The 25,769-nt window shown below is 34.7% G+C and overlaps 4 protein-coding genes and 1 pseudogene across 7 annotated transcripts; 2 read left to right on the forward strand and 3 right to left on the reverse strand.

The window, feature by feature from the left end:
• Positions 1 to 2,666: 2,666 nt before the first annotated feature.
• LOC110616094 lies at positions 2,667 to 4,523 on the forward strand. The gene is made up of 2 exons (XM_021758416.2): positions 2,667 to 3,836; positions 4,071 to 4,523. The coding sequence occupies exons 1-2, from the start codon at positions 3,050 to 3,052 to the stop codon at positions 4,157 to 4,159; spliced, it is 876 nt and encodes a 291-aa protein (XP_021614108.1). The 5' UTR covers positions 2,667 to 3,049; the 3' UTR covers positions 4,160 to 4,523.
• Positions 4,524 to 4,773: 250 nt separating this feature from the next.
• LOC110614998 lies at positions 4,774 to 9,130 on the reverse strand (annotated as a pseudogene).
• Positions 9,131 to 10,289: 1,159 nt separating this feature from the next.
• Positions 10,290 to 15,454, reverse strand: LOC110616228 (protein ABC transporter 1, mitochondrial). Its single transcript, XM_021758580.2, has 8 exons — positions 14,788 to 15,454; positions 14,298 to 14,523; positions 13,735 to 13,887; positions 13,016 to 13,174; positions 12,554 to 12,713; positions 11,747 to 11,856; positions 11,373 to 11,489; positions 10,290 to 10,977 (listed from the first exon to the last, which is right to left on the reverse strand). The coding sequence occupies exons 1-8, from the start codon at positions 15,297 to 15,299 to the stop codon at positions 10,582 to 10,584; spliced, it is 1,833 nt and encodes a 610-aa protein (XP_021614272.1). The 5' UTR covers positions 15,300 to 15,454; the 3' UTR covers positions 10,290 to 10,581.
• Positions 15,455 to 17,447: 1,993 nt separating this feature from the next.
• Positions 17,448 to 19,557, forward strand: LOC110615856 (uncharacterized protein C24B11.05). 3 transcript variants are annotated; one of them, XM_021758031.2, is made up of 8 exons: positions 17,448 to 17,490; positions 17,855 to 17,923; positions 18,035 to 18,100; positions 18,205 to 18,302; positions 18,389 to 18,514; positions 18,601 to 18,897; positions 18,980 to 19,045; positions 19,180 to 19,557. In XM_021758031.2, the coding sequence occupies exons 2-8, from the start codon at positions 17,869 to 17,871 to the stop codon at positions 19,330 to 19,332; spliced, it is 861 nt and encodes a 286-aa protein (XP_021613723.1). In that variant the 5' UTR covers positions 17,448 to 17,490; positions 17,855 to 17,868; the 3' UTR covers positions 19,333 to 19,557. The 3 variants fall into 3 exon arrangements, with proteins under 3 accessions (XP_021613723.1, XP_021613724.1, XP_021613722.1); XM_021758032.2 differs by having other exon boundaries at positions 17,466 to 17,494; positions 17,859 to 17,923; XM_021758030.2 differs by lacking the exon at positions 17,448 to 17,490 and adding an exon at positions 17,578 to 17,738.
• LOC110615857 (peptidyl-prolyl cis-trans isomerase) lies at positions 19,047 to 22,761 on the reverse strand. Of its 2 annotated transcripts, XM_043957081.1 has the most exons (8): positions 22,594 to 22,761; positions 21,557 to 21,739; positions 20,793 to 20,934; positions 20,588 to 20,676; positions 20,425 to 20,479; positions 20,162 to 20,247; positions 19,830 to 19,962; positions 19,047 to 19,362 (listed from the first exon to the last, which is right to left on the reverse strand). In XM_043957081.1, exons 1-8 carry the CDS (start codon positions 22,645 to 22,647, stop codon positions 19,346 to 19,348), a joined length of 759 nt encoding a protein of 252 aa, XP_043813016.1. In that variant the 5' UTR covers positions 22,648 to 22,761; the 3' UTR covers positions 19,047 to 19,345. The 2 variants fall into 2 exon arrangements, with proteins under 2 accessions (XP_043813016.1, XP_021613725.1); XM_021758033.2 differs by lacking the exon at positions 19,047 to 19,362 and having other exon boundaries at positions 19,512 to 19,962.
• Positions 22,762 to 25,769: the final 3,008 nt, after the last annotated feature.

Genomic DNA, 25,769 nt, shown 5'->3' on the forward strand with positions numbered 1-25,769 from the left:
TCAAGATGGGTTTCAGTCTACCACAGGAGGCCCTCTACTCTGTCTCATTTTCATAGACAACATAGTAAATTATATAATATTCAAAATTATTCATTATGATTTTTTTAATTTCCTGATTGATTTGCCATTTTAAATAAGCACATTCATATTTTTCACTGTCTTCCTAATTAAGCAATTGATTTGATTTGATTTGGCAATTAAAAATAAATTAAATAAAAATCCTAAGTCTTTCTCTAACACGGAATTTCACGAGACACGAGGCATATTTACACTTACTAGGGACTTAAAAAAAATTATATCTAAAAATATAATTTATTCTTTTTTGTTGTAGTGTTGAAAAATTACGTTATCTTATTTTGAGTATATGCCAAAGCTTGGTCAAGTATTATAGCACATGAAAATAATAGTGGGACCATGAAATCTGATTTAAATAATAAGGTGGGATGAAATTAAGGATCACGAGACCAAGATTTAATATTTTGATAATGAAGGATGAAATCACAGAAACACATATAAAAAGAAAAATCCACTGCCTTGTTTAATTTTCTGTCAAACCAAACAGCGTTTTACTAAACCCGTATTAGCTTTCGCTTTCTAAAGTAGTAAACTTGGAATAATAGTTTGTTTGTGTCGGCAATTGATATTTAATGTTTGGCATTCTGAATTCATTGTCTGAAATCAAGTTGTGGCTGTCTCGTGTGAGTTCTGAATTGGTTGGAACAAGAATTTTACTATAAATTATTACGTATAATTAATCATTTTCACATTATGGAAAAAAGTCTAAAAGCATTGAAAGCATGAGTACTCCTAATTAATGTCACTCGTCTGATTCACTGGCTTTGTTGTTTTGGTTATCTAATGCACGTTCAACAAAAATATTGTGCTCTGGATTAATTCATCCAATTAAAATTAACTTCAATTTAAATAATATAAAATCAAAGTAGTTTATATTAAATATTAAACTAAAAGAAATATTTCATATAATACACTTATATATTGTATATGTTATATATTTTTTCTATAAATAGAAATTTAATATATTAAATATAAATTATTATTAAAAAAATAGATTTTATATAAATTATTAATTAAACTATATAAAATAAACAATTTAAAATTATTATATAAGTATCTAAATTTTAATGAAATTAATTAGTTAATTTTTAAAATTAATTAAAATATTCTTTGAATTATTTTTAAAATTTATAATTATTTTCTCCTTATGACCAATAACTTTTCTTTGAACCAAATAAATATATTTTAAAATAATAAAGAGTATTTTAATTATTCATGAAAATTATAAAAATTAATTAATTAATTTTATCAATACCCATAGTAATTTTCGTTTTTATCAAAGGTGTAATCCTATGGGCACACACTCCGGTATGCCTTGCGTCACGTTTCTCAGCAGTTTCATCGTGATCGTCCTCTTCTTATAGAAGCAGTACACGTGTAAACATCTTAATCACCACATCGACTATCGCAACCGTTCATTTCCATTACCATGAAAACGGCTTGTTCACTAGCTCAACGGTCGGTGAGCTTTCTTTCTTTTTTCTTTTTTTTTTTTTAAACACATTAAACTATTGAATTAACGGGAATAAAAAAGTATTGAACTTTAGAAATAAAGAAATGCGACATAATTCAAAAGACGAAAAGAAAATATTTTTTAAGCAATGACATAAATTTATAAATAAAATTAAAATAGAAGTTATTATATAATAGGACAATAATTATTTTATTAAAAGAAAAGCAGAAAAGCAATATCTCTTCTGGATGTAGTGAAACAGTGGGGACCTTTACTGGAGTAGAGAGGATAAGTGATGCGTTGGTGTGGCTATTTGAGAGCCACGTGTTGCAATTGATGAAGGTAAAACAAATATAATGTAGATAGTCTTTGTTGGGCCTGGTGGAGTGGGCCCCAATGGGCCAGGGGGTTAGAGAATGAAAACGCGGACAGCTGTCCTATTAAACGCGGTTTATATACATCAGATGATAGACATCGTTATCAAATCAAACACAGTATCCATGGGGCCAAAATTGTTGTCCTTAGCCACTGCCGAAATTGCCCTTCCTCGAATTCATTTTCAGATGGGCATTTTCGGAAATGTGAAAAAAGGAGGAGAAGCCTATATTTGGCGCGAATCTAAAACCGATAAAACAAAAAGCAATAGCTAATAGCTTTCACCTCACTACCTTCAATACGCTAAAAAGGTTAAAAAGCTAAAGCAAAAGCAAGTGCCATTTTGCGTAATAATGCGCTGCGTTTAGATCCTCTACCCGAATCAATTGCCCATAAACCAAAAAGATTAGCTTCATGTAACCTATCCAATCTACTAATGTAAATTAATTCACAAGTATTAAATAAATTGAATTAATCACTGTTTGCCAAATGAATAATAAATTCCAAATCCCAAATTTCAACTGCACGCCTGGCTGGAATGGAACAAATAGCAGTACGAAAGGCATTAATAAGAGCAGACCAAGACCCCATCATCAGAACAATCAGGGTCGTGAGCCCCAGATGATTAACTACTGGTGGGGGTGTTGGTGCCTGGCCAATAGCTCTGTCACCACATGATTTCGCTTACCAATTTTCTCTACCTGTCCACGAAGTCCTGCAGCCACCTCTTCTCTTGCTGCTTCAGACAACAGTCGAGTGGTCAGTGGTTAGTGTTACCTGCTGCAGAGAGTTATCAAAGACTACGTGTCACTGTCTCTTTGGGCTGATTCTCTACACTCATTCTCGTAATTACCCTCTCAGTTTCCAAGTGAGAAAAATATTTATGGAATGAATTTAAGCATGTGATTGACACGTGGAAGGGCATATTGGGAATTTTAATGAAATGACGATTGTACAAATTGGGATGTCGGGCAGAGGATTATGTTTACTTTCATCTTATCAGCAAATGAAAAACGAATGATCCACAGAAATCCAAAAGCCACAAATCATTTTATTTCCCTACTTTGATCAAGCACTTTCCCCTTCTCTGCTCTCTTTTTCTTTTCTTTTCCTTTTCTTTTTTCCCTCTCCTCTTTCTTTTTGATTATGGCGTTAGCTGAGAGCTCCAACATGCTTTCTTCCACTTCTACTATGCTTGAAGACGAGGATGATCATGATACTGATGATGGGTATGATCATGATCATCATTCTCACACCCATAATTTGTCTAGGTTGTCTGTGTGTACTAGTTCTATGTATACCATTGATGATGATGATTATCAAGATTGTGATGGTATGAAGATGTTCATGTCAAGATTATCCTTAGAAAGCTTCGATGCAGATGAGGAACTTTCCGATGAGAAAGAAGGGATTGGCTTGCTTGACCTCTCCTCGGATTCCGATGAAGAACCGAGTTGCTACTCTCTTCCAGCGACCCCGCCTCGCCGGAGAAATCGCGGAGGTTTGGTAAATAAGAAGCTTCTGGGGGCGAAGGAGTACGCTAGTGAAAATGAAGCTCAAAAGGGTAATATGAGAAAGAATTTGAGGAGGAGAAGAAGGGCTGTAAGGGAAAGATGGATTGATGCGGATAATAAGAGTAAAAAGAAAGATGAAGAGTTTTTGGGTGTTGGAATGGGCAATTACTATGGGTACTGTAATAGTTTTAGTGGGGAGAGTGAAGGCGGTGGGCTGGTAGTGATAACACGGCCGAAGGGAGGGAAGAGGTCATTGTGCATGGACTTGGAAGAAGTGAAGGCTTGTAGAGATCTTGGGTTTGAGTTGGAGCATGAGCGCATGCTGGAAATGCCTGGTCGTGTCTCCCTCTCAGGATCTACCCTTGATACAAGCAGCGGTGGCAATTCGCCTATCGCCAACTGGCGGATTTCTAGCCCTGGTTAGTGTTCGATATCTAATAATCTCTCTTTATCTCTCACCCAGAAGCTCACAATTTTAGTCTATCGATTGGAATGGGTGACTAAAAATTAATGGAACACTGCCGATTATTGCTGTTTTACATACTGGGCCTTTTAGGTTTCTTGCATTGTGGCCTTTTTTTTTGTCTGATTGCATTGTGGCTTTTTTTTGGTCTGATTGCGTTGTGGCTTAAAGCTTGACTATGTTTTTGCAGGTGATGATCCGCGAGAAGTGAAGGCCCGGCTAAAGGTATGGGCACAGGCAGTAGCGCTTGCATCTGCGTCTCGACACGGCGGCATCTGATCTGACTGCTAATGTTTGCGGATTCTAAATCTAAAGCATATTTTTTGCACTTTTACCTTCGTATCTTAAACACCCCCCGAAAAAAACTCAAAAAAAGGGGAAAAAGGAAAAGAAAAAATATATATATTTTTGGAGGATAATTATGATCTTGATTTTCAGCGTAGGTTGCTGGAGTTGGTAGTTGGGGTTGGCTTGTTAAGAAAAAAGTTTCCTTTTTGTAGGTTATTTTGCTTTGTGGTGTTGGGATTTCAGGTCGGAATCCCTCTCTGCTCACTGTACATGTTTCAGTTATTGTAAATAGATCAGGTGATCAAGGGTTGAGCGTCCCGGTTGACGCAAACCGGTTGATCATTAATATTGTGAATTTTTTGGATCTTGTATTCACTTTACGTAGTTTGTTTGCTAGAGTTTTGATTAATTTGATGAGTGCATATTACAGTATTGAGAGTAAGATTGATTGTTAAAAATGTGGAAAGAACAAAAAAAAAAAAAAAAAAATACTGGCCATAGATGATCAGGCAAGACTAGATTGGTCATTGTTAATTGTGAATATCTGATGTTTACGTTTCACCATTTTTGGAGGACTCCGAATTTGCCAAGCAAGGACAGAAATAGAATAAGCAATTACTACAACACTGCATGTATTGGGGTAATCAACAAAACTTTCCCGACAACTATCAAAGTTTTAACAGCCAGAAACCCACTGGGGTTTGGTTCTCTCTTTAATACCTCGGCTTAGAGTTTCTTACTGGATTTTCTCCGCAAGTGTTGACTGGCTACTTGCCCCTAGCCAATATTTGACTCCATCTTGAGAAACATCCACCTATTTTCACATGACACATGGTATCCTATGATTTTAGGGAATTGAATAATTGCAAAAAGAAATATCTGGGTGGTTGACAGTTACGACACTTTGGATATCAAATGTGAACATGCAAAACTGATTTCTCAATCTCCAGAAATATATACCTCACTGTACACTGTACACCGTTCACTGTTCAGTTGCATGTGATGAATGATTATAACTGTGGCAGCTGCAGAAAGCAACACAAGAATGACATCAAGTGTCAATGATCAAACTGGAATCTATTTGATGCTTTTGGAACATGTTAATGACATCAAGGTGAAACTAAGCAGATTTAGCGGGGTAAAGGTTAATCTGGAGGACTGGGAGAATGATATGGTTGAAGTAACAGCACTGCAGAAAAGATACCATTTTTCAGTCTCTCATAATTCAGAATATAGTACATGAGCCTTAGAGTAGATCAAATAATCATACAGCTTGCAAATGCATTCAGATTTGGCAGCTTTGCAAACCACATTACATGTATACGGGCCTGGCTTGGGCAAGACCTTTTTCGGCCATGGCCCAACTTGAGCCCAGTCATTGAACAGGTTTCGCCCTCACCCATAATTTTCATCTAGGGAGCAGGAAATTTTTGGGCATTTATAAGTTACTGTTATCTTTTCTGACTAACTTAAAAAGTGTTCTCCTGGAGTTTGCATTTTGATAACATTTGTAAGAAGAGAAAATATTAATAAAAACCAGAGCGAAATGGTTGTAGTAGTAAGAGTGAGAGAAATACATAGGTTAGCTATCTCGAAACATCTAGTTATGTTCTATTTTTGAGACCAGTGAACTTGAAAATGTTTTACTTACTTCAAAACTAGATTGTGGCAAGTGTTATCACACGGGTAAGGACAGTCAACAGCTTTAACATCAGTACGATCAAAGTACCAATCTCCAACAGATTGAGCAATCGTCTGCATATCAAAAACATGACATGATCACATTGGATGGTACTCTTATATAATTCAGTGTTAGAAGTTCTGTACACATGATATTATTGCAGTTGTACAGAAAGGAGCTTCATTCCAGTAGTAACTGGTACAGCCACCTAAAGCCATCTAACAATAGAGGGAATGAGAAAGAAATAAGATAAATAAACAGATTATATGTATCATCTCTTCCAAGTTTTTGATGTTTCTATGACAAAAAAATGGTACCTTGTTCTCGAGGACGGGAGAATCATTAGCAAATCATGTATCCTGCCTCTCAGATTGGCAATGAGCAAAGCAAGAATTTATGAATAAACCATATTGAGTAGACATTTAAGGCTTCTAGCATTTGATTTCTGAGGTCTGTCCCACATGAGAGATAGGAGAGAAGCCAATATAAAAATATACCCATGAATACAAGCAAGTTGAATGGTAAAATAGTAATGGAAAACCAATGATTGAAAAAGAAAAAATTCAAAGCTGAACTCAAAAGTCACCTTGCATAATCTGAATCTGTGATGAACTGCATTCTGCATGATTTTGCTTGCATTCGTTCCAAGAACCTTGAGGATCAGCTGATTTAGGAGCTATGCTAGCTTGCAGCTGATAAAATTGAATAGAAGCAATCTAAGTTATCCAATACTAAACGGCGGCAGTGTTCAATATATATAGTCTTGTATTAAGATCTTCAACTCATGTTAACACATTGCAAAGTGTCAAAAATAGTTGTAGTTGGATGTATTATTGGTTTTTTTTTTTTTTATCCCTGGTGACCCTTGTCTAGAGTCCAATATGCCTGGTTCTTAAATTCAAATCTTCCCAATGAAACAATAAAAAAGTCTAATTCTCTTTTTCAACCATTGCCGATACTTGGTAGGGTTCTTATTGATAGAAGATAGAATCCTTCTCTTGTACAATCTACCATCATATCACCATGTGGTAGCTATTTGCGAATGCTTATGTACAATGTTGTAAACAGATCTTGTTTTAAATATTAGTCAGCTGACAAATTGTCTTGTAGCAAGTGTTGGTGGTATGATTCTCATACCCCATAGATCGAGCTTTTTACTGTCAAGTCGGACCAGGTGATAAGGCTCACAAGACCCTTCTGAATCCTGTGTACGGGCTGTGATCCTAACCCTATTATTTATATATCATCACATGTCAAGAAAAAATCCAGCATCACTTAAGCACTTCACTTTAGTTGATTGTGGAAACAAGTCCCTGAACTCATCACAGTGTAATATGGATGCCAGACCTCCAGCGGAGCATCCAGAAAGAAGAGCCTGAAATGCATATTGTTTACAGAGTGTGTGAAACGTAATGACAATTATAGAGGAAATAAGTAAAATAAACACCTGAGTGGCATATTGCATTCCTTCAGCCATTAGTTTCTCCATAGCAGCTGACCATATACGTTGTCCTCGAAAATAAAGCTGAGCAGCCTGAAAGAAAAGTACATCATAAATGCCGTTAATTGCGAATGCTAAAATAAAACCTGTAATCCAATTTGCTTCCTTCCATGACCAGCATTAAAGGAAATAAAGAGAGAAAGGAAGTGAATCTTTCTTGCTAGGCCAAATGTCTGAAATCAAAACATTTTACTGCCATGCTTTTAATAGTACAGGAACTCTTAGCTTCGTTCATCATATTAGTCTATGAGATACTGCCATCGTTTGGAAATCTAGGAAATTAGAGACCAAATCAGGTTGATACAACCGAGGGGTCTATTGGAACCAAGATAAGCTTCTTGACCCCATCATGAATGACTACCAACTTCAAAGAGTGCCAAAATCATCATTAAGCATAAAGACCAGATCCCATATCAGTGTCAATGACATAAGAAGCAAAGTGGCATTATTCCAGGCCATTGATGAAAGAACTTGTATTTGATGCATGTCAACTGTTCAACCATTTATGAAAGAATAAATGAGAGGAGCAGATACTTAAACCAACCTCATTATAACTGTCCCCACTAAAAGATGACCCATCACAGTAACGTAGCTTGACCCTATTCCAATTAAAGAAATCTGCGAGTATGTGAAACCAGCATCCACATAAAGGAATTAGAAATCAAAACCTCTGATAAATATAGCAAGAGCAAATAAAGAAGTTTGTATATCTTGGAAATTACCTGGATTTTCTTCTGCTTTATTGCTTAAAATCCCAGAGAACCGTATTTGGTTTTCCATAAATTTTGATGAACCACGGCGTGTAGTTTTGCGGTAAACCCAATTCCTTATTGTATCGCACCACCCACCTCCCTGCACCAAGGCACCTCTTAGTTAAGTGGCATCTGCTAACTCTAACAAAGCAACAGGAAACAAAGAGGGCAGCAGGGCTAGTACTCTAGTGAAATGATCAGCTACTTGTTCAAAAATGATTTCCCAGCTCAACATTGTAAGGTTACTCATGGGAAACCCAGATATGCCCAATACTCAAAAGTTTGTCCCACATAACTCCAACTGAATGAGCCAGCTGTTTTGACCCGATCCAGACCCAGGATGCAAATGATAACCAGGCAGTGTTCCGTCCAAGCAGACTGGCAGGACAAGACATTAAAACATTTCATTCTGTTATTGAAAATGTTTTAAAAAGAAGCATTCGGAGAAAAAATTTCTTCTCAAACCAACAGTGAACAGTACAAGTAACCGATCAGTTTCGTTTAATAATCAAATGTGAACTTGAATACATACAGAAAGAAGGGTAATACCAGCGCCTTTCGAGTCAGCACTCTGGATGAGAGTGAGGTCGATCATAAGAGGTTTGGGCGCAGCAGGTGTAGAAGGGGAGACCGCATCATTTTCCAGAAAAGAGAGGGTTTTGAAATCTTGAAAATCATCAAGAGATCCGCCCAAAACCATACAAATAACAGTACAAGCGTATAATGACATTAACAATCTCCTAATCTCCAGCTTCATCGCTTCCATTCCCCTCCTACGGCCTATTCAACTAGGAGAAAAAGCTTGCAAAACAGGGGCAGAGGCTTGAAGCTTGAGACTTCCTTATTATTCGAAGTGGCAACTCAGCGAGTGGTTGGTGGGGGGGGGGGGGAGAGAACAACGGTTAGGCCATTAGTGAAAGTTAAGTAAAACTAATAAAAGCTGACGCTTGTTTCAGTTTTTGTTTCCATTATTTACGTCCTACAACATCCTAACGGTGTATATATATAATCATCAACAACACTGTTATCTTTTTTTTCAAAGTTGTGGCCGACTATATCACCTTTTATTGCTTTGCCGAAACTGTTTTTTAGAGGTTTTATAAAATTAAATAGAATTATAAAAGTAAATTCATATAATATTATGATTAAAAAATATAGGAAGGAGATAGACTTTTAAGGTATTTATAAATTTTTAGAGAAAAATCTTTTTAATCTATGAATTTGATGGGTTAAAACAAAAGTTTTAAATAATTTTTAAAAATTTTATTTTAAAAAACACATATTAAAAAATGTTTTAAACTCTAGAAGATCTTCAGACAAAGGGTAAGTTTTTTAAATTAAAACATTTTTCTAGAATTTTCTATAAAATTAAAAATTATAATTTTTTAAGAAAACAAAAAACAGAAAATTATTTTCTATTAGAAAAACATACCCTAACAATTTAATTGTGAATGTGATATTCTCATTTTATTTCTATATAAATCTTATTTACTATCTTTTTATCACATAAATTAATCAATTGAATTTTATGCGTCTCTTTTTGGAACAATATCAATAAAAATTAATATACTTTCCAAAATGCTCTACTTTTTTATAGGAAAAAAAAACCCAATTTATGTGCTTTTCCTTGGCAGCAATCTTGTACATAAAGTTCCATTTTATAGCTGCATTATACTATTTAAAATAAATAAAACCATAATAATCATTAATCTAGATATTTATATTTATATGTTCAATATAAATAAATTTTTGTCTTTCTATTCATAGTACATTGATAAATACCATTAATCGGTAGTCTTTTAGTGACTAAATATATAAATAATTAAAATTCTAATAATGATAGGAATTTCCTACATGCCTTTTAATTAGTTATGCATACATTTTAATTTAACAATTATTAATCTCGTTATCACTAATGTTTGTCCTCCAGCTTAAGTGCCAACTAGAGTCAGTTTTCTTTTGAATTGCAAAGAACTTTGCTTTTCTGCTTGCCAAAGATAGTTCAACGGAAGCTAAGGATAGAGAGAATGCCATAAGAGCCTGAATATAAGCTAAAAGCATTAAACAACGACACTCAGTTGTGAAAATATATGAATATATACAGTTTATATAAATATAGATTCCGTGAAAAGCAGGGCAGCGTCAGTGTCCTGCTACACAGGATTAACGACATCAATAAAATCGAAATGAATGCTGAACAGTATTATCGTATTAAACAATATCAATGCACCGACTGTAGCATGAAAATTTCAGATACATGTTTTTCTTAAACTGTTGACAAAGAATAAACGTTAAATGCTGATGGGTGATTCTAACCCAATTCTATCTTTTCTCATTTTCAGCATCTAAAACCTATACCCATCCTCCCTATTGAGGCAAGAAAAGATTTGCCTACATCGCTTGGATGAATAATCATCCCTCAATTTATTACATATCAAAAAAATATTCCAAAAAAAGAACAAAAAAATTGAGAAACCCATCAAGAATTAGAGCCGCGGGGTAACATCTCACCTTTTTCTTCACCGAACTGATAATTCTCATAGACTTCAAGTAATAGCTCCCTACATGGTACAGTCGCACCAAGCTTGATGCAAGCCAAAAAGGCACCTGATAGCTTTCTATGAAGGCTGTAAGACTCTTCTGGTGGTGGTGTGAGCCTGTGCTTAAGCATTGTAGTTCCAAGGTTTGTAACACTTTGGGTAATATTAGTGGATCGGAAATCAAATCCATTTGGCTTAGAGAACGGCAATCCCACAATCAAACCGGCTTGAACATGAGCATCCAACATAATCTCCGACTCCATTCCTGTAAGGAACCCAAGTCTTCTTGACATCTCAATTACTGCATCCCTCTCACAATTTGCACATGCTACAACCTAGTTGCACAAACAGGAGAAGTCAGGGTACACAGCCAAAGGGATTACATGGAACCCAAACAATTATAATGTTACTGCCAACGAATATTAGCGTTCCCAATTTTTTTTAATTGCAGCTTGAACAGCTGTAGAAAAACCAAAATTAAAACCCACATGCTCCGCTTAGTTTTTTTGGGTCAGACTTTCATAACGTGCAACAAGACAACAAATTAAAGTAGTACTTTGACAAGGTTCAGAAATCAGAATAATCTCAAACTGCTCAAAGGTTTCATCATTATTTCAGTAAAAATAACATGTAAAGGCATGAGTGAACAGTAAATATAACCATACCGACACAACAAAGTGAACGGTTGAAGTTTTTTTGCAACTGATGCAGTTCTAGGAAAAAGGATTACCATTCTTAAATAGTCATCAACAAAACTTTTAGGATAATCCCGTGCCGCTCCAAAGTCGATGAGATTAATAGTTTTTGTGGCCTCATCATACAGGAAATTACCCCAATTAGGATCAGTCTGCACTAGGACAATCACAATACAACAAAAAGCCAGATGATCACTATTTCAGTAAAACTTGTTACAAAAACAACTGCAATTTCAAACAATGATGACAAAATTAAGGGTTTTCCAGAAGATAACAAAAGATTATCCAAAAGATAAATGGAAATATAAGATCAAGAGCATTTGAGAAGCCATAAGAAGGAAAAAAGCAAACGCTGGACTAATTTTATTTGTAATACTTTTTAAAAGAAAATAGAGGGAGAAATGTTTGCCTGCATGAATCGGAAGACAAATAACTCCATTAATGTGAGTTCTAACAATTTTGTCCCAACATAATTTCGAGTTTCTTGGTCTAGTAATGCCACCTTATCAATTGGAATTCCTGTAGCAAGCACAGCATGCATGTTAAAAATTGAAACTAAACAAAGTTTTGAGATCTACTTATGAGGAGAAGCAGCGGAAGGAGAATCCTAATGATATTAAATGGCAGCAAAGCTGTCATAACTCAACATATTTTATGTGAATTTTAAAGAAAAGGAAGAAAAAGAACTGATAATTATCCAATATAATAAAGATCAGTCATACATCAGGCCAACTCATACCTCTTAAGCTCCTTCTTTCTTTTTTTTTTTTGGGAATAAGTAAGGTGGTGGCACCAGATGCATTTGGAGTAAATTTACTCATATTTCTAGAAAATTCTACTTCAAAATTGTCTCATGCAATGTAAATCTAGAATAAAACTTGCTTCTTCTTGAAGCAGAAAGCAGCTTTACTATTAGAACTCTTTGCTCATCACAAGTCATTCCACTTAATTTTTTTGCTGAGAACCTCTCTTCTTGAAATATAAATTGAAAATTTTGATCTAGAAAAAGTGTAAAGGAAAAAAAAAAAAAAAGCAAAAAGTGAATCATATATGAGAATTTACTTGGTGTTAAGCATGACATATAAGTATGGAGAGACAACAATATAATTATCATCACTAATAATTAATACACTTCCAACCAACAGAAATCTTTCACCATCCCATTTAATTAGATACATAACATAACATTGAGAAAAAAGGGCAATAATGCTAGTACCAGAAATTAGTTCAGTAGTTAAGACTCTCTTGCTGGAAAGTTCATCTATAACCATTGGAACATAGAATCCCTTAGCATCAGATAGTAGCTTACGGAACCTTTTCTGGTTGGTTGCCTCCAACTCATAGTCACATTCACGAGACAATTCTTCTTTTGCCACCTTGAATAAGAATCCAATGAAGAGTATTAGCATCCTGTTCCAGCCATTTTAAGATATTTTTTCACATCTTTTACAGCCACCATGGAAGTGACCAATTTATGAAGCATAAATGAGTGAAGTATAATAAAAGAGTAAACAAGAGGCACATAGAAAAGAAATAGAATGAAGGCGAATTAGCCTCAGACTACAATAAGCCAAGACTTTGTCTTGAATTTTCTGAAAACATTCAAGAGTAAATGCCACGCTGTATCTTGAAAAGATAAATGCAATTGTAATCATGTATGGTTAACATGCACGCATACCTTCATAGCTCTCTCGAGATAAAGTCCTTTTGGAATTAGATTTGTATAATCTAAGAGAAGTTTCACATTCTCAATATCGCTATCAATGCTATTGGCCACCCCAGGGTACTGAATTTTCATTGCAACCAGCATACCATCCTTTGTAACTGCTTGGTGCACCTATAACAATTTCAGAATAGTAAGGCCAGAGTAAACATGGAAAGTGGATGATACTCAAGCGCGTGTAGTTTTGTCTAATAATATCATATCATATGATAATACCTAATGTGAGAAAGGAATAATATAAATCAGAACCAACATTGCAGCATTAAATATGTATAACAGAAATGTAAACCAGTAAAAAGGGGAATCAAGGAGTAAGATTCACATTTAGGGCAGTGAAGACCACAAAGGATATTCTTCCATAACTTCTATAGGTTCTAAAATTGCCAATCATAACTATAGAAAACCAATATTAAAACTAATGACATTCAAGATGTAACTGGTAAACAAATCTTATAATAGTTGGAAGTTGACAGACGAAAAATATATCCTCAACTGTATACTAGTTCCAAATTGGAAAACCAAACTAGAAATATGAACATATTGCTGTAGGTGGTTAAAGAAAGTTACCACAAAGTAGCCTATCTCTTGTAATTTAATTCAGGAAGCTCAATGCAAAGTGAATAAAAGGCTACCAGTCAAATAACAAAGTGAAGAACATAGTTCAGTTGCATCACCTGCCCTATACTTGCAGCAGCAATTGGTTCATAATCAAAACTAGTTAACTTTGTCGACCAGTCAGAACCCAATTCACTATCCAAAACTCTATTAAGCTGGCTCCTTGGCATCACATCTGCACCTTGTCGGACAATGTCTAAAGCAGCTAAGATCTATCAAAATGAAAAATTTCACAAATGGCACAAAACAGACAATCAGATAAATAACTAAAAGAAACTTCACAAGACCACAAAACAACCATGAGAAGGAAAAGAAAATTCTCAAAAAAGAAAATGAAGACAATCATTATTTTCCCAAAGACGATAATCATAGCCACATGCATGCTTAATCATATGCACATCCAATTACTGTGCAAATCCAACTCTTCCATTGATGTTTTCACTAACTACTCATGGGAGTTCTAGAAACTAATGAAAATTTTAGACTAGTTGCCTCATTATAATCAATCCCCAAAATTTCAGAAGTTCAAGACCACAACTACTCCGATCAATACACTTGTTGAACTGAGCCTCTTGGATTAAAAATTCACAATAATAGCACATATTCCAATGAAATAACCTACCGGAGCAGGAACAAGAGATTCATCCTGTATACTAAGCATCTGTCCTAATTTGAGCGCAGCTCCACGCATTCTGCATAATGCAAGGGCCAAACGTTCTGCATTTTTTTCAGATAAAAATGGGGAGAGAGCAGATTGCTTGTCTTGTGAACTTGGAGCACCATAGACAAGCCTCTTCGTAGATTCCTGAATTGTTCCCCATGCAAGCCCAACTCCTAGACCAGCAAACCTTTAAAAGTTATGGGATCTCAGTTAATGATATAGTTGAATAATTGCATCATAAATTGCGGATTCTTTTATGGGTAATGATTTTCCCAACTACCTCTAAGGACCAAAATTATCCCCCCCCCCCCCCCATGCTTATAGATGACTCGTTTCATATTAACTAAAGTTTTTTTAATTGTGAAATACGATATAATCTTATTGTTTAATTTTTACGGAGAATCTAAGAAGGAGAGTTAGGTAGTAAAAATAGCAGTTAATTAACACTCACCCAAGCGCCCTAGAAAATGGAGTCGAAGGAACTCTCCTCTCCCTCGGCTTCCTCCTCTTCAATTCCGTCGGCAAGGCCGATGCCACCCCTTCGCTACCCGCATTTCCTTTAGTCTCCACATTCCGACTCTGCAAACCATCTTTCTCCAAATCAACAAGCTCATTCCTCGAATCCTTCTCGCCAACAACATTTCCAGCAATAACATCTACATTGCTATTTCCATTATCATCTGGGGAGTGCGGTTGAGCTGGGGTAGGCTCCGCCACGTCAGCCGAATGGTCGAAGTAAACGACAGACTCTTTAGACTTGGGAGGCGAAAACTCGCGGACTTTCCCTTTAGTAAGGCCCGATACATCAGTGACGGAGACTAGGGCTTTCTTGGCAGCGGAGGTAATTAGGGTTTGGAAACCAGCACCTGCAGGCAGTTCAAGAGCCTGAGACCGTGTAGCGATCTCCTTAACAACTAAAGAGACGCCACTGACGAGCCTCCCTAGGTGCTTAAAAGAGCTCATAGCTTCGCGCGCATGGTAACTCGCATCTAATACAGGGAGCGATGAATTCGAATGTTTTGATCTTTTAATTGGTCATTGAAATTTGAAAGGTCGGTGCTCGAATTGTCCGAAGAAGCGAGCAGTTACGTGGTCCATCAAATTGGAGGAAACAAAGTCTGGTGCGAATGAATCAATTTATATTGGCCCATTGATTGACTCTTCCTGGCCGCCGGTTCAGTTGGACCCGATTTGAAATTGGATCCACGATTTTAAATTAAAGTAAGTAATGAAGAACTTTTTTTTTTTCAATTACATTAATATGACCCAGAGAAAAGTACAAAGAGAGCTACATAACATATCAAAGCTCAAAAAAAAAATTAAGTCAACATAAAATTAAACTAAAATAAAATAAAATAAACTAAATAAACTCAAACTATAATAAAAAAAATCAATAAACAATTTTTAAAAAAAATAAATTAATAACTAATCAGATAAATAAAAAATTAAATAGTAAAATACAACATTCAAATAAATAAATTTAATAATTATTTTTAAAAAAAAACAATGATTGGTTTACATATAAAATTAAATTACAAATTTGGATGGCGGCAAGCTTACCGTTAAGGAGCTCGTAGGGTTCTGAAGTCTGAAACGTGTTTGGGTACCGGCTACGGTCTATGGGCTGGGTTTGGATGTTGAAATGAACCGAATAACGGAGCCTTAATTTATAAGCCGAGCCTGATATTACACCCAGTGGGTTTTGTCTTGTACTCTAGTTTCTTTTTTTGAAAGGAAATACCAATGGCCCAATAGGCATACAGGTCTATTTTTTAAGGCATATTTTGCTTCCAAACTTTATTTTATTTTTTAAAAAAATTATTTCACCCATTTAATTTTATAGTCATTCAGTTTATCCCATAAACTTATGAACTATAGAATTACTTAATTCCGGTTTTAATATTGTCACATTTATATAATAAATATCCATTAAATTCCCATAATAATTTCTGGATAACAGAATCCGAATATCTTCCATGCATTTACAAAAGAATTTTTGTGTTCTTCACATCAAAATTCACTTTTTCTTCAAGCAAAAAGCATATTAAATAACACAAGTGCTATTGTCTTGTAATTGAAGCAAACTATAAGCATCAAGAAGTACATGATTCGAAAAACAAAAGCTTGATAAAGGTAGTACCATTTTGTATTTAAGATAACGGTGAAGTCTAATTTTTGTTTTTTTTGAAGTCCATGCATATGCTTGTTGTGTTCTTTATGCCTTAAAAGGAGGAATAATACCTTACCAAGATTTCCACTTAAAGATTATCCAACTCGTATGATCCGGGATTCCTAAATTCCACCAATTTGAATTTATTCTGATCACTTTTCTGTACCATTTTCAAGAATCCCACATCCAAAATATCTAACAATTCCGATGAACTTATAGGCTAAGTAAGGCTGGTTCAAATCCAAGTAAAGCTAATCTCACTTATGGACTTACAAAATTGTAATATGGTATCAAAGCAAATAAGCCTGGTTTTACTTTCAAGCCATAAACCGATTCCTCTTTTCTTGTGAGTATCCAATACCCATAATCCTGAATTTTATATTGCTCCTAAATAGGATGATAATTTTTATTTCAAAACTGAAAAATTAAACTTTCTATCAAATCAAACATCACCATATATTTCGCCTTTCATTTTTTTAAGAGATTATATAATTAGGAAGACGTTTCAGATACCAGAGTTGCTTGGAATGCTAGTTTGATATTGGCCATTTGATATTTTTTTCAAAATTGTAATTAAGTATTTGTTAAAATGGCATCGTTTCATGAAGATGATGTCCTCTTTTGTGCCCTAAAAGCATCATGTTTTGGCTGAGTGACATGATGACATGGTTATTAATGTGCTTTTGATGACCAGTGGGCAACAAGCATTGGACAAATGGCAGAAGTAGTGGGTCGGCAAGTCTAAAACATCACCTCCAAAATCAATGAAAACGACTGCTAACAGAAACAAGAATGGAAGATTACTTAAAATATACCATTAGGAAATCAAATATGCTCACCACCTCAGATATAGTAGACGTCATTTCATGCATGTTGTGGGTCAGCTCAGCTCATCTCAGCTTTTAACTCATATAAATACACCTTCTGAGTGAGCTCTTATTGGACTATGCACTAGAGCTGTTATATTCACTCAATTAGTTGGAGGTGGGTCTTGCTGTATCTATGTTTTTAATTATTTTAATATGAATTATTGGTCTCCTATTTAAGTCATAGGGGGCTACTGTTTATTTCAGATTTGTGTGGTTAGTATTCATGGTTTTGGCATTGTTTTCATAATATATAATGAATGAGAAACTCTGAATATGCTGCAACTTTGAAAATTGGATACCTCTAATTAAGCATATTTGATCTTCTGGTAGCTCTTCCATTGTGTTTCTTGATGGGTTCATTAGGTTAGCAGAAGTGTTGTTTCTTTCTTTCTTGTGCCAATTTTTTTTTCCTCTGTTCATTTTGCAGTATGTTTTCTTTAAAATGGAAACTTTTCATTTCTTACAAGATCTTGTTTCAGGTAGCTATTTGGATATGGACACTGATGGCAGGAAGGCAAATGTGCTCAAATATGAGTGCTTGCTTTTTGGTATGTTAATACAGATATTAAAGCCTGTTATTACTTTGATATATCTCCTGGGTTTTTGAGAATTGTACACAGAACCTTAGACGTTTGACGTTTTCTTGATACCCTTTTCAGATATGGATGATACTTTGTATCCTATGAGCTCTGGTCTTAACTTGGCTTGCCGCAAGAACATAGAAGGTTAGACCATAAGAACTTAACAGAGATCATGTTAATGACGACAGCACTTTTGTTTTGTAATAATAATTGATATAAATAATGTGTTTGAGCTATTTTGGCTGCAGGGTTCATGTTACAACACTTGCATATTGAAGAAAGTGAAGTACCAAGGATGTGCCTTGAATTGTATAGAGAATATGGAACTACAATGGCTGGTCTGAAGGTAAAACATAGTTTTACTCTGTAAAATCATTCCCATTTTCTATTATTATCATGTCGAAATCTAATTCGTCTCAGCATGAAAATCAGGCTCTTGGTTACGAATTTGATGATGATGAGTTCCATGCTTTTGCTCATGGAAGATTACCTTATGAAAAACTGAAGCCAGATGCTGTTTTAAGGAACCTTCTGCTTTCCATGCCCCAAAGGAAAATAGTATGTGATGTCAATTTTGTAATTCCATACTTTTAGATAAGCTAATGGTGTCTTTGCAATCTAAGATGTGATGTTGGTGTTTTCAGATCTTCACTAATGCTGATAAGGGGCATGCAGCTGAAGTTCTGAAAAGGTTGGGATTGGAAGATTGTTTTGAAGGAGTCATATGCTTTGAGACGCTTAATCCTCCTGTTGAAACTGCTAATTACACGGATGCATTAGATAATAATGCAGTCCTCGCAGGAGTTGAAGTAGAGCTCAATGTTCTTGATGATGATGCTGACAAAGAAAGTTCCCACTCCAAGCCGCGAATCCTCTGTAAACCCTCTTTGGAGGCCGTTGAAGCAGCCATCCAAATAGCAAATGTTGACCCCAAGAAAACGGTAGGACTCAAGACTTCTCTATACTTGAGCTGTTGAACATCTCTGCTTAATTTCACCATTAACGCCTCTTTTTCCTTCTCAGATCTTCTTTGATGACAGTGCTAGAAACATTGCAAGTGGGAAAGCAGCAGGACTTCATACCGTTATCGTAAGATCTAAATTTCAAACTATCTTTTACATTTAAAGTCATGAGATATCCAATGCCCAGATCGATTTATCACAGAAAAACCTCAGTTAAATCAAAGAAGATATATATTTAACATGGTCGACTCATAATGGCAGGTGGGAAGCTCAGCCCTAGTGCCAGGTGCAGACTATGCTTTGAACAGCATCCACAATATCAAAGAAGCAATACCGGAAATATGGGAGGACGAAGAAGAGCAGCAGGAGCAGGTTATCCAGTCCAGTGCTGTTGAAACAGTGGTCCTTGCTTAGGTTTCTTCTCAGTTCACATATCACAAAATCCTGGTTTCAAGGGGAGAGGGAAAATAGTAGATGATGGTAAATTCAAAACCATCATGTTGATTTCACAGCAAATCATTATCAGAAGAGTTATAAGCTCATTGTATTTGATATCTTCATGCAAAAGCCAAACCCATAGGTGGTGGCACTAATGACGAGTAAAATATGTTTACAATTAATATAGCAAGGCTTTGTTCAGTTGAGAGCGTAACAAAAACAGCATTTTGCATTTATGACATAACAATACTATGCACTTTGTCTTTGATCATGAGCCTACAAAGCATTGTTTTCAATTTCTCTGAACCAAAATGGATGATCTTTCAGATACATGGTACTGGAAAAAAAACCATTCCACGATCAAAAAGGGTATGGATCTTAAGAAAATTGGGAATGCACAATCAAGAAATTGCAGTCATTATTGTGCATCATAATTTGTGAGCATGTAAATCAGCCATCCACTGCTAGCTCACCACAATCGATAATCCTGCATGGTGCTCGAGGAGTATCTGTCCTGCTTGTCTCTACGGATTCCAGTTTCCGAACAACATCCATGCCATCAATTACATGTCCGAATACAACATGGCGGTTGTCCAACCAAGGAGTCTACAACAGATGAATTAAGATAATTATTTACCAAAAACAAAAAGTTGCCAGCCTGACATAACAAAACCTTTTATTTACTTTTAAAAAGAATGTGAAACCAATACAAAAAACTAGAAAATCTGGCCAGCCTAGCCCTAGGTATCCAATGAAGTTAGATACAACGACAAACAAAAGAATAAGATTGCAGCAGTGATCTCACCTTTACAGTACAAATGAAAAATTGGCTCCCATTTGTATTAGGGCCAGCATTAGCCATGCTCAAAACCCCAGGTCCAACATGCTTCACTGCAGAGAATAGCTTTAATATATCAGTACCATACTCAGCGTTCCCTCCAACGGACTCTCATCAAATTGCCCATATCAAAGAAGAAAATATGAGAGACTGAAAAGACAATGAAGAAGTGGTGCGTGCTCCACTCATAGGATTTGAATATTGGTATTCAAATTCTAGCAAATACTCACAATCAAAGCTCTCATCTGCGAAGCTAGGACCATATATGCTAATTCCTCCAGTTCCCTGCAGTTAGTTAATACAATACTTTCTGCTCAGTAAAATCAGTCATCTACCAAATATGGAGCATATTTCAGAGTCCCCCCAAAACACACAAACAAGGAAGAGGTTTACATTTCCTTCTGTGAAGTCCCCTCCCTGGATCATGAAATCTTTAATAATCCGGTGGAAAGAGCATCCTTTATAACCATATCCCTTCTCTCCTGCATACGATTATTTTGTACTGATTGATCATATGCAATGCAACATAATTACATCCCAAAATAACAGGGATACTTTTATGGAGTGGCTAGTCAAATAGAAAAAAAAAAAAGCTTACCTGTGCACAAGGCACGGAAGTTCTCAACAGTTTTTGGGACAACATCTCCAAAAAGGCCCATCACAATTCTACCAGCAGGTTCACCCCCAATATCAACATCAAAGAAGCACTTAGTGGTCACTTTTGCTTGCAGCTCAACATCCTGAAACAAAAGAATTACATAAAACACAATAGACCAGTATATGTATACCAGAACTAAAAAAATTTCTAAACAGCAGCAAACATAGAGGAATAACTCTGCAAAACTTAGAATACTATTACCACCATCATCTTCAATTCCAAAAAGAAAAGAGGTGATTATTGCATATTTCAGCTAAAGAATACTTAATTCCTAAAACAGGAGAAAAATTAACTCCTTGCTTGTTCTTGTTAAACAGACCCCATCAAAATTCAAAAATACTTTGAGGCAGAAAATACCATCTTGGGCTGGAAAGTGAAATATCAGTTCCTATTGTTAATTTACTCCATAGTGAGCAAATCATTTGTAAGCTTATCAGCTTCCTTCCTATTCTATGGCTGAATTCCATGACTGGCTTCCTAGATCTGAGACCAAGCTAAAAGTCAACAAAAATCATCTACAAGAAGCTAGAAAAACATGGACTGCCATCTCTATTCTCCACAGCAGTTATAACTGCATAATCCATATCATCATTCAACTTGGCATGTTTATGTTCAGATGTCAAATTTCTCTCCTTATTTGCATGTGATAATATTTGATATAAATCAACAAAATGCCAAGCAGTGAGATAGAATAAAGAAGTCACATTTGTCATTGAGTTGACGCAGGCCATTCTCCTGGTCCAAACGGCAGGTGCTTTAAAAAGCTGTGTGATGGGGAAACTTGATGCATAGTGAGATCTTGATGTCAATGCTTTTCTAGATAAACTTAAAGTTGCCGTAGATATCACACATGGCCTCAAATTTGCCACATCTAGGCCAAAACTACCCTGCCAAGGACAGAATGTACCAAATAAGATAAAAATGAAGATCACGTCCACTATGAAACTGTGCAAAAACCTACTTTTTACATGAGCTGCTTGATCATTCATTATCCAACCTGTACTTTTAATCAGTAATTCTCAATAACATATAAGCCTTTGGTCACAGAGCGATACCGACCCCATTTCATCGTCTCTTTCTCTTTTAATGACTTGATATTGGTTAGAAAGAAGTTACCAATAACCATTCATCTTCAATTCTTTGAGATTATGAACAGTAAGGATGGAGAAGCGGCAGAAAGGTTGGTACTATTTGAACAATATGAGATTACAATGTTGCACCTTTTTTCGTCCTAAACAATTGTGAATAGTTGTCTATTTTGTTTTATTATTCACTGAAGTTTATCCTACAGACAAAGCCAAAAAATGGATGCTAAACTAATGTACAGCAAGCCAAGCGTGTAGCCTAAAACAGGCACCCAACAACTTATATCACAAGGTTGTCATGTGTCTAATAAACTTGAGAAAAAGAAATTCTACTATTGGACAATGTTCCTAGCAAGTAGCTTACATGGCAAACAGCTATCAAAGAATTTATCACTTGAATAACTGTTGTGAATTTACCACCCGCCAGAAACAAATTGTTAGATATCCAAATATCAGTATTCAGTAGCAACTGGCAAGGTAAAGCAGACAGAGGCCTTTTTCTCGGGATTATGATTTTTTTAATAGTTATATCAAAATTACAAAAACAGAAAGAAAGTTAGGGCATGGGTAGAAACCTGCTTCGCCGTTATAGAGTAACCTTGAGCTCTAGTAGTGAACAAATATATGGGAAGTATTGAGAGAAAGAGAAGACTGACCTTAACCACCAGGCGAGGGGAATGCACCGCTTGCACAGAGAATGTAGAGGCCATTTTGGCTCCTTGAATGAAACCGTATTCTGGGGTTGGGTGTTAAAGATAAGACTCAGCCAGCAGAAGACGAGATGTCGGAGAAAGAAACGAGAAGAAAGAAAACAGAGTTGCGTCTCGTTTTCTCCGATGAGGTCTTAAAATTATCCGTTCATTTGATGGGCCTGGACTCAAGGCGGCCTTCCTCAGCCCTTGAGCCCAACTCTTAAAATAAACCGGTTCAGTACCTGTTATTACTCGCTTGTTGTATAATTTTATAACGTAAAATAAATTTCATTTCACCTCACAGATAGAAAAATTTGAAATTTGACCCAAAAAGAAAATGCAGTGTCCTTATAATGCAACATCCCTTTCCACGGAAAAGCATGGGAGGGAAACATGAAAACGAACTTTATGAAAAGTAAATCAAAGTATAACATGCCGCAATCAATGGTGATAGAATGATCAAACCAAACTCAAAAGGGTAAAAGTTCTGATAAAATGAAGGGGAAAACAAAAGAGAATCCCTTTTGTCACATAGTGTTCTAACGGGGATAACAATTGAGCATTGGACTGAAAGAGAAGCAGCAAAAGTTAAATTGCGACCAACGACGCAAATCAGCTGGCCTCGTGGGTCCAATATGGCAGACTTTGGCTTTCTTCCATCACTGCCACACTGTGGAATTGGCAATTTGGTGGGAACATCATTGACAAGAAGTTTGAGAGACATTTAATTTACATTAATTACTATATTTAAAGAAAAATTTTAATGATTTTTAATTTGAAAGATTATAATTCTTAAAATAAATATAATTATATATAATTCTATGTTTATAAAATAAGTGTTTAGTGCAAATAAATTAAATTTATTATTAATTACGTATTATTGAATGAGAAAAGGTCAAGAATTTTATTTTTTAAAAATATTTTTTTAATGAATAGTAAAATGAAATTAAAAGAAAATTGGACTTAATTGAATTCTCTTAAACGTGCATTTGGACTTTGGTTTTCTTAAAAAATTATTGCATCTAGAAAGTCAAATTATTTGAATGGTCCTCTACGACTTGGATTTAGTTTAATTCATCCACTTTTTTTTTTTGCTTCATTATATATATATTACAAATAAATATTTAGCTGGAATTGATTGACATAGGTGACCCAATATTGAAAAGGCCAGTTTAAAATTCATTATTATATTTTTCCAATAACTTAATGTAAATAATAATAATAATAATCTAAAATTAATTTTCTTGAAAATAAATTTAATTACTTTTGAGTTGCAAATAATAAAAATATTATTATATTATTTAAATATTTATCAATTAAATATTATAAAAAAATTATAATTACGTAAAAAATTAATTGAATTGTTTTCTTATTTCACACTAAATAGAAAAGCAATAGATTTAAATATGATTATCAGTTAATCATTATCTCTAAGCACAAAATTGTCAAACCCTATGGCAGCTAATAGTCAACAAGCAAACCCCCAAGTGGATTTGGAGGAAGAAATTTTATTTATCCTAATAGAAAATTATGCAAAATTTTCAATACCCACTTTGATGTTAAGTGTCCTCCATGTCTCACTCATCTGGCTACTGTGCAGACTGCACAGACCTTTTCTTTAATTTTTATATAATTATTTTTTCCCACCCTTGTATTATACTAATGAGTGATTTGGAAGGATGTGAGAATCAAATTAGATTATGCACTTTCTTTTATTTTTAAAAATGGCAATTACTGATTGTTTCATTAGAGAGATTTTGATTAGTTTAATTCATGGGCAATTTTTATATATATATAAATTTTGTTGGGTTAGACTTTGGTTGGAGTTGCCCACTTGAAACTCTTTTTTATAAGAAAAAAAGAGAAAAGCATTGTTTGATCATGAATCTTGTGATTATTTAATTTTCTTTATCCAAAAATCCTGAATTTTTTTTTTTAAAGTATAAAATGACTCTTTAAGTAATTAAAAAGCTTTGAAAATGGAAGAATCTAAGTAGAGAAGTTAACCTTAACCTCTTCTCTTGATGCCCATCATTATCATCTAGTGGATTTGGTTAAGTCAACAATAAAGGGTGAGTGCCTGCAGAGTGGAGTTGGCATCCTGTCCTTCTTCTCATGGAGTTAGGCATCAGCATCAGTATCACTGCACAATTCAAATAAATAAATCCAATTTCTTTTACTTTTAAATCTAGAAAATATTTTAATTTTTTATTTAAATTTATTCAATTTGATTCGAATTACTCAGTAGATATAATTATATATAGAAAAAGCGCATGAGATATTTGTTTTGTGATCTCAAAACAAAAGAATTGAGGGTATCTTTGATTTAAAAACGTGGAAACAGTAGTACACAAAATTCAAATATGTGCCTCTCTAACCAATCCAATTAATTCCATAACAGAGGAAAGACCAATTGATACATTGGTAATGTCAATGTCCAAACCTTGACAAGGCATTTGAGTTGAAGGAGAGAACAAGCTGCTTCCACCACCCTACTTCTCTTACTTCACTTCATAAATCAAATTCCCCATCTACTTCAACTTAATTAATTTTCCCATTTCAGCTTACAAATAAATGAAAAATAAAATAAATAATTCATAGTCAAATGTTCCCATCTAATCATTCTATCATCAATAATTTAATCTTTTAACCATTTTCAAAACCAAATAAATATAATTTTTTTATTTAATTTAATTAAGTCTTACCATAAAAAAAAAATCAATCCTTAATTCATATTATGAGAAATAAGTGTATCTTTTCATCAATTTCCATATAGAGAAATATAATAATATATTTTTTCTGAAAAAGAATGTTGCCATTTATGCAACTTTGCCTTTAAAAGAAATTAATCTCACCAACACATTCAACTGACTGAGTTTGTATATCATGAAATCAAATATCCATCACAATCATTATGCTATATAATAATTTATAATGAATACAAAAAGAAATATAAAGGTTAATTTAATTTATGGGTTTATTTTATTTTCATTAAGAGTATACTTTTAGAATTAAATTAATTATAGAAAATAAATTTATTTTCTTTTCACTCAAACATTGATTGGAGAAGAAAAATCAAGGGTTAGTTTATAAAAATAATGATAAATCAAGGGTCAAAATTTATTTAAAAATGGTGGTCC

Source organism: Manihot esculenta, chromosome 5 (genome assembly GCF_001659605.2).
Source record: "Manihot esculenta cultivar AM560-2 chromosome 5, M.esculenta_v8, whole genome shotgun sequence".
Taxonomy (NCBI): domain Eukaryota; kingdom Viridiplantae; phylum Streptophyta; class Magnoliopsida; order Malpighiales; family Euphorbiaceae; genus Manihot; species Manihot esculenta.